General features: G+C 45.6%; 1 protein-coding gene across 1 annotated transcript in view; it reads left to right on the forward strand.

Moving 5' to 3' along the window:
* Positions 1-8,342, forward strand: part of Asxl3 (ASXL transcriptional regulator 3) — a 110,651-nt gene extending 102,309 nt beyond the window's left edge. The window contains exon 10 of the mRNA XM_052741635.1: positions 107-8,342. Coding sequence (XP_052597595.1) covers positions 107-3,853 — 3,747 coding nt within the window. The 3' untranslated portion in view covers positions 3,854-8,342. The remainder of the gene's footprint in view (positions 1-106) is intronic.
* Positions 8,343-8,584: the final 242 nt, after the last annotated feature.

The following is an 8,584-nucleotide window of genomic DNA, read 5'->3' on the forward strand; positions in this document are numbered from 1 at the left end:
CCAACTAAGCTACATCCATGGTCCTCATCTTCCCATTGGGTTACCATACCCCACAATCATCCTCATTGGTTGCATACTAATACTAACCATCTTCTCCTTCTTTCAGATACAGCTTTCTAAAATTGGGCCACCTTTTATCATCAAGAGCCAGCCAGTCTCCAAAGCAGAGTCCCGAGCATCCACTAGCCCATCAGTCAGCAGTGGTAGGAACACAGGAGCCAGGACCCTTGCAGACATCAAGGCCCGTGCCCAACAAGCCCGTGCCCAGCGTGAGGCTGCTGCAGCTGCTGCAGTTGCAGCTGCAGCAAGCATTGTCTCAGGAGCCATGGGAAACCCAGGAGAGGGTGGGAAGGCAAGAACCCTGGCCCACATCAAGGAGCAGACCAAAGCTAAGCTCTTTGCAAAGCATCAGGCCCGAGTCCACCTCTTCCAGACCTCCAAGGAGACCCGGTTGCCCACTCTCAGCTCCAAGGAAGAACCGCTCAATATGGAAGCCTCTTCTACCCCTGAAACAAAAATGGAAGGCTCCACTGGTGTCATCATCATCAATCCAAACTGCAGATCTCCTAGCAACAAGCCCACACACCTCCGGGAGACCACCACTGTATTACAGCAGCCTCTGAACCCGCCTCACATCCCAGAAACTGCCACTGACTTGTCTGTGCATAGTTCTGATGACAACATACCTGTGTCACATTTAACTGAGAAAATTGTCTCATCTACCTCTTCTGAAAATAGCAGTGTACCCATGCTTCTTAATAAAAATCCCATCAACCCCGTCCCTATGTCTGTCTGCAGCACTGCTGTGTCGGGAGCAATTAAAGAGCATCCCTTTGTGAGTCCTGTTGACAAATCTTCTGTCCTCATGTCTGTTGACAGTGCAAACAGTACGATTTCTGCTTGTAATATAAGCATGTTGAAATCCATCCAGGGATCTGACACTCCATGCATAGCCCTTGTACCAAAATGTATCGACAGGACTCCTATCCCCGCTGCTCCAGAAGGTACTGGACGGTCTAACGCCATGGATGGTAAGACCCTGCTTGTACCCAGCAGCAAGGCTGCTAACTTAGTGTCCAGTCAGTACACATCTGTGCCAGCTCCCACTGTTGGAAGTAATTTGCCAAACCATCTCTGCACTAGCTCTGTCTTGATTCCCCCCACGGGGATTGGTAACAGATTTGCTTCTGAGAAGATGGCCATGTCTGGGAGTGAAGAACAGGCCACGGTGTCCATTAGTGCCACCATGAGAGCAGCTCTCAGCTGTGGCGACTCAGTGGCTGTCACTGATCCACTGGTTTCACGCCCACCCATCGCAATGTTTTCGGGAAACATGCTCACTATAAACTCTTATGATAGTCCTCCCAAACTAAGTGGAGAAAACTTGGACAAAAGTTCAGGGCCTCGAAACAGGACAGACAATTCTGGAAAACCTCAGCAGCCACCAGGGGGCTTTGCCCCAGCAACCATAAACAGATCGATTCCATGTAAAGTCATTGTGGACCACAGCACGACACTGACCTCCAATTTGTCTCTGACTGTCTCCATTGGAAATGCAGAAGCAAGCTTGGATCCCCAGAGTAGGCCAGTGAGGACAGACATACCCATACAGCCTGTGGCATGTCCTCAGGTATCAGTCATTAGTAGACCCGAGCAGGTCACAAGTGAAGGTGTTGACCATGGTTCTGTTTTCATTGCTACTTCTACAGCTAAACAGGACTGTAAGACACTTCAGGCCACTAACACCAGTCATCGAGAATTGCCCCTTGCTCTTCCAGATAAACTAAATGAAGTGGCAGCACCTAGTCATGGCTTTGCTGAGCAGGCACGAAACTCAAGTACTTTCAAGAGTGAAACAGACACAACCTGTAGCAATCAGTATAACCCAGGAAACCGGATTTGCTGGAGTGAAGAGTCAATGAGAAACACGGGACAGCCTGTGGTTAGTCACTCGGGTTCAAGTAAACAGAAAGAATATCCCGAGCAGAGTGGGCTGAAGGCTGTCAAAACAGAGCATGCCAACTATGCACACGTGTCAGATCTCCACCCTCGGAATCTCGTCACCAATGTCAGTCTTCCTGTGAAGCCCGAACCCCATGAAGTAGACAAGGGTTTTAGAATGGACACGGAGGATTTCCCTGGCCCTGAGCGTCCTCCTCCAGCCCCAGAGGTGACAAACAGTGTTAGTGGTCAACAAACACAGGCCACGAAGCCTTCCGCCACAAGTCCCGCAGAAGAGGCTATCTCCTTGGCTACAGACACCCTGAAAAGACTTCCAAGTGCAGGCAGCTCAAGCTGCCGCCTGTCTTCCGTGGAAGCTAATAACCCATTGGTGACACAGTTACTGCAGGGCAACCTGCCTCTGGAAAAGGTGTTACCGCAGCCAAGACTGGGAGCCAAACTGGAAATCCACAGGCTCCCTCTGCCCCTTCAAACTACCTCAGTGGGTAAGACAGGGCTGGAGAGAAGCCTGGTGGAAATGCCGTCCAGCTCCCCAAATCCAGACGGTAAAGGCTATTTGGCAGGAACTCTAGCACCACTCCAAATGAGAAAGCGAGAAAACCATCCCAAAAAGAGAGCAGCCAGGACTGTGGGAGAGCACGCTCAAGTTAAATGTGAGCCAGGGAAGATGGCGATGGAGCCAGATGTCAAAGCGGTACCCTGCGTCATCAGTCCAGGCGTGAGTCAGCTAGGACACAGCCAGCCATTTAAGCAGGAACGGCTTAGCAAGTCCTCCATGGCCAACAGGATCATGCCCAGCCCCGAGGTCAAACAACAAAAACGGCTGTTGCCTGCATGTAGCTTCCAGCCGAGCCTGTTCCACGTGAACAAAAACGATGGTTTCCACGCTGACACTAGTACCTCACACAGACAGCAGTTCTACCAAATGCCCATGGCTGCCAGGGGACCCCTTCCCACTGCTGCTCTGTTACAGACCTCTCCCAAGACCCCAGTGGGCTGCAGTGCATTTGCCTTCAATAGGCATCTTGAACAAAAGGCATTGGGAGATGTTAATCTTCCATCAGCACCTCACCAGCTAAGACTAGCCAATATGTTGTCCCCCAACATGCCCATAAAGGAAGGCGAGGAAGGGGGAGGCACCACACACACAATGCCAAGCAAAGCAGTGGTCCATCCTCCACTGCCACTTCCACCACCCCCTCCTCCACCACCCCCTCCACCCTTGGCCTTGCCCCCACCACCCCCTCCACCCCCTCCACTACCTCCACCTCTCCCTACTGTAGAAGTCCCATCCGATCAAAAGCAACCACCAGTTACCATGGAAACCAGTAAGCGACTTAGTTGGCCCCAGTCCACTGGCATATGTAGCAATATCAAATCAGAACCTCTTTCTTTTGAGGAAGGTTTAAGCAGCAGCTGTGAACTGGGCATGAAACAGGTTTCGTATGACCAGAATGAAGTGAAAGAGCAGCTGAAGGCATTTGCATTGAAAAATGCAGATTTTTCTTCCTACTTGCTCTCTGAGCCTCAAAAGCCTTTCACCCAGTTAGCTGCTCAAAAAATCCCAGTGCCCCAGCAACAACCGCTCTGTGGAAGTTACCCGACCATACACTTTGGGAGCACAAGTTTCAAAAGGGCAGCATCTGCCATCGAAAAGTCCATTGGGATTTTGGGGAGTGGCTCCAGCCCTGCCACCACCACAGGCCTGGCAGGTCCGAACACTCAGATGCCAGTTCAGAACTTTGCAGACAATAGCAACACTGACGAGTTAGAGCTGAAATGCTCTTGCCGGCTCAAAGCCATGATTGTGTGCAAAGGCTGTGGAGCCTTCTGCCACGATGACTGCATAGGCCCTTCCAAACTTTGTGTAGCTTGCCTGGTTGTCCGATAAGAGCTGAGTGAAAGATGCAGTGCCCCCCCCCCCCATTTTTAACATGAAAAAGCCTAACAGGATTATCAAGGAGTCAAATAAGGCATTGACTTCTATGCTGGCATATCTCATTGAGGAGCTAGTCATCTCTTTCTTCTAGGTGATTATTTTCTTACATCTCTCATACCGGGGGAGATGCAGCACGCAGGAATGGCTTTTGCCTGTTCAGTCACCATTCACAGCTTCGATGTGTTTCTGTCCGTGTATACAGATCACTGCCTCATTCTTTTTCTTTTTCTTTCTTTTTTTCATTTTTCTTTCAATCCAGGCCTAGACAGTAAGGGCATCCTGAGTTGTCTAATCACCAGATATGCAGATGTTGAAAAACTATGACAAACATGACCTAAGTTGGCCAGGTGTCTTTCCATAGATTGGATATCACAGCAAGCATTTCTACAGTGATGCTGTGGGACCTACCCATACCCAGTGGCTCGAGGCATAGTAGGAGCGGGAGCCTAAAGATATGATTCTTCCTATTTACCCTGATCACAGAAAGTACATGAAGGATGTGTCAGTGGCATCCACTGTACCAGCTCTCTTTCCTCCTTTCTTACTCTTTCTCAGAAACTGACAAAAAACCTGAATTGGCTTTGGATTCTGTCCACAAATTGTGGTTGACTATGCATTGTATCTGAATTGACAGCGGAGCTCCGTGCTGTAGGTTGGTGTGATTCTAGCCCTTGGATATCCAATAATGTAAGGTCCATTGGCTGATAATCATGGGACCAGAGTATTGTGGTGTTCCACTTGTGGGTTTTAAGAGCAAATATGAAAACCCATGTCCTGATATTAGAAATAAACAATAAAATGCTGTACATGCATGTATAGTGGGTTGATGATGTAAGGTAATAACTATTCTAATCACTCCAATCCAATAACCACATGGAAACTGGGAGTGTGGGAAGTAACTGTTGCCCTTACACCAGTACACTCTGACCTTTGCAGAGATGGGCCACCTCCTTTTGCAAGTTGGTAGGAATTGATGATAGGAACTACAGAAGGCTGAATGAAGGGTAATATTTTTCCAGAACCATTTCTCCCCTCTTGATTCCCAGTCTACACAGTTGTCTTTGACTCTGAAATAACCCTTACTTTCAAAACTTGCTCCCTCCTGCATGTGTTGCTATTTCTTTCCTCAGCCCTAGGAGAGTGGGCTGGAAAAGGAATACTGCATCTCAGTTATCTTCAGTGTTTACCCAGTGAAAACCCTGGAGCTGAGCTACTTCCGTCTGCTGACTTCTCTCCCACTGGAGACAGCTGTGCTTGACAAGGCTCTGTTCCCCAAACCAAGCTCCAAAGCACACAAGACTAAAGGAAGGAGAAGTACACCCACTTAACTTCAAACTCAGAGCACAAAATGCGAATGCCATTAGTCCATTGATTGTGCCTGTAGAATTTAAAATTAAAGAATTCAGAGGGAAAAATCTCTTGTGTCTAGGGTCAGAGTGAAAGATATTTTCATGTGGGATCATCTTGTCAACGTAAACAGTTCTGACATTCCTTGAAAATGTATCTTCAAAAGTGAACTGGAATGAGTAGAAACCCTTCATACATTCCTGAAAGAAAACAAAAAAAACCACTATGTTTTTTTTTTTTTAAATCCATACTAACTGGGGTGGGGTACTTTCCTCTAAATCTATTATTGTGATGTTGCCAAATTTCCTTAGGTGACAGAGACATTGTTCTAACAGATTCCTGAAGGTGAAAGGTCCTTTATCTTAAAGACAAGCAAAAAAAGGGCTGCCTGTGGCAGTGACCCTGTGCTTCAGTCCTGTCCCTGCCTTTTCATATGAAAACTATCTATTGACGATGGAAAAGTCAGTGATGCACTTAGCTATAGCCCGAGGACTGCAACCTTAGGGCCAGGCTGTGAGCTGCCTGCCTGCCTGCCTGGGTGTAGCTGTGCCTATCCGTGATGCCCTTATGGTCTGCTTGGGTATGATATCATCTTAATTTTGAAGCTTGTGCTCTTAGCCTCACAGCGGGGCACCCCAATACGCAGTGACACTTGCATGCCTACCCCTTCCTATTTAATCGCTGCTATTCCAGCGCCAGATACTGTCTACACCAGCAGATTCTGAACTACAGCGTCAGTACCTGACACCTGTTAAAGAAAACCAAGTCTTCGAAGCCTTTGCACTCTGTATGAGAGGGACAGTTGAGGCTGAAGGGATACTGGGCTCATTGTCAGTTGCACCTTTGTTGAATACTGCCTGCCAATTGCTTCCTGGGAATAAAGAAAAGTGTCCTTCTGTATGTTTGGATATTTCACATAGTAAGTTTGGAAATTCAAATGTTGATAGTGCATGGATTCTGTCACCCAGGTCCAAAGAGCATAATTTTTCTAGAACCAGCTTCTTTTCTGCCCCAGTTCAAATTCTGGACATTCTCTTATTGTTTATTTTCCTGAGACATTATCTTTGGAGTGAGTATAGTAATGAAATTCAGGAGCAAAATGTCGGCTAGGTATTTTGTAGGTATGCATTTCACGTTTATATAAAAGCCAGCCTATTCGAATTAGGCAAGCAGCTTCCCAGCTTCCTGATTCCACGTTTCTGCGTGTGTGCAGCTCAACACTGCTATTTACTATGCGGCTGTGGTGATGTAATGTGCAAACTTCACGTGTGCATTTTCCTGGTCACTGGACACTGTTAGTCCCCTATCAGGAACTGAACTCACACGTGTAACATGTATTTATTTTTAATCACAAAGGATGTATTTCTCAAAATAGCACTTTTGAAGCAGGGGAGGGAAGGAGACTACCATGCCCTATTCCCCTCCATGTGATATGCATATGCCTGAGTTGTATAAAACATTTAGCTAGTTAATGGGCATGTTAATAAAAGCATTCTGATGCAAATTCATTTTCAAAATGAAAATATTTTTCCTTCCCCAAAGTGAGAATGCAAAATACAGTGACCAGAGCACCATAGTTATGTAGACTGTTTCCCTGTGAAGGCCTAGTGTTAAGAAACAAACTTGAAAACCTATGAGCCTGAGCCAGGTTGCTAGAAAGACTTCATGGCAGTATGTGTTTCTGGGGTGAGCTGTAGAACCATAGCTGACTTCTGGACTTTGGATATTCTTACTCAGTTCAAAATAAGCATAGAGAAATCAGCTGGTGCCTGTGGTGCTTCATGATGTAGTCAAAAATAGTACTTGAAAGAGTACACAATGCTGCAAGCCAGACTCCTTTACAAACACTCGCACAATTTCAAAAAACAAACAAACAAACAAAAAAAAGAATTGCTGTGGCCAGTCTCCCAGCTTCTCTGGGTGGGGTGTGATGATGTCCAGGTGTTAGATGCTGAAGCCCAGCTTCATTACTGCCTGGCCTTAGCCTGGTGTGGTAGCCCAGCATCCTAATAGCTGCCTGGGATACCTACCCCATAGAACACGCAGAGCTCAGACTTGAGGTCCACCTGTGTTCCCCGAGAACAATGTGAAGAGTCCTGGGACAGAACTCATCCACCGTCAGGGGCCTATGTAGCCAAAATGTCACTGTAAGAGTTGTGTTGCTTCTTCTGTCCTCATGGTTGTCACTGTAAAGCGAACAAAAGGCATTTTTACTATAATTTAAAGGAGCTGCTTTTTTTAATAGCATACACTATTTAGCTTTGAACTATATTTTATAGTCACAGAATAATCTAGACTGTAGAAAAACTTTGCTGTGTTTGTGCTGTTCACAAATGTTCCAGAAAAGTGCTTTACCTGGTTTCCCCCTTCCCTGGCTCTGCTGTACCCTTTCCTTGCTTCGCAGAAATCCGATCTCATTCATGTTTTCAGTACCATTTTTTTAAATGTGTTTGTTGTGGACTGTTCTTTCTTTGGGTCAGTATTCTAAATGTTTACATCTGTTTGACATTAGCCCTGTAATGCCTCTTTTTTTGTTCAAAGGCGGAATTTTCTCCTCCAGTAAAACAGCAAAATGTGAAGTCCACCCAAACACAGCAAGCATGGCACACACAGACTGGGGGCCTAGGCCCTGACTGTACACAGACATTTCCTATCAGCATACGCAAGAGCGAAACCCTCCTTCAGTCCTCTACCAAAGAATATATTATTCCCACAGGAAAAACTCAGAAAGGTGTGTAAAACCCTCAGGAGGAGGAGCAGTTCATCCAGGAGACTGCTACAATTGAATAATGGTATGCTTGCTTTGATACCTGACTAAATGTGACTGGCTGCAACAAGCATTTCAGAAGAAGGTTTTAGGCAGTGTTTTGTTTAGAATTCAGGGATCATGCATTCTTTAATGGTGCTGTTTGTTTTTTTATTTCTTTTCTACAAAGAATAAAAAGTGTTGCCTACAAAAGTAACTGCTCATGATAATGTAAGTTAAATGGAATGTCTGTCTCTCTATGTTTCTATGTTTTTCCTTTTCTCCAAGTAAGAATTTGGTTTCAGTATCAAAATATTCTGGAGAAAATAAAGAAATGAAAACATGAAACATTTGTCATTTGAATTTGTTAATGCCATGAGGTTTGAACACTCCATTCAGGAAAACATAGAGAAAAAGCATATACCATTGAATTATCTATTCATATTTTTGGTGTGAAGAACTGTCAACATGTGATTTTAAGTATTGGTAACAGTAAAAACAGAAAAAAATGTTTGCTGTGCATATAGTCTGCAGCAATTTTTGAGCCTTGTCAAAAGCATCTTAATTTCTTATATCAAAAGTATTCTTAT

This window comes from Peromyscus californicus, unplaced genomic scaffold, assembly GCF_007827085.1.
Source record: "Peromyscus californicus insignis strain IS unplaced genomic scaffold, ASM782708v3 Scaffold_17__1_contigs__length_78620276, whole genome shotgun sequence".
Lineage (NCBI taxonomy): Eukaryota > Metazoa > Chordata > Mammalia > Rodentia > Cricetidae > Peromyscus > Peromyscus californicus.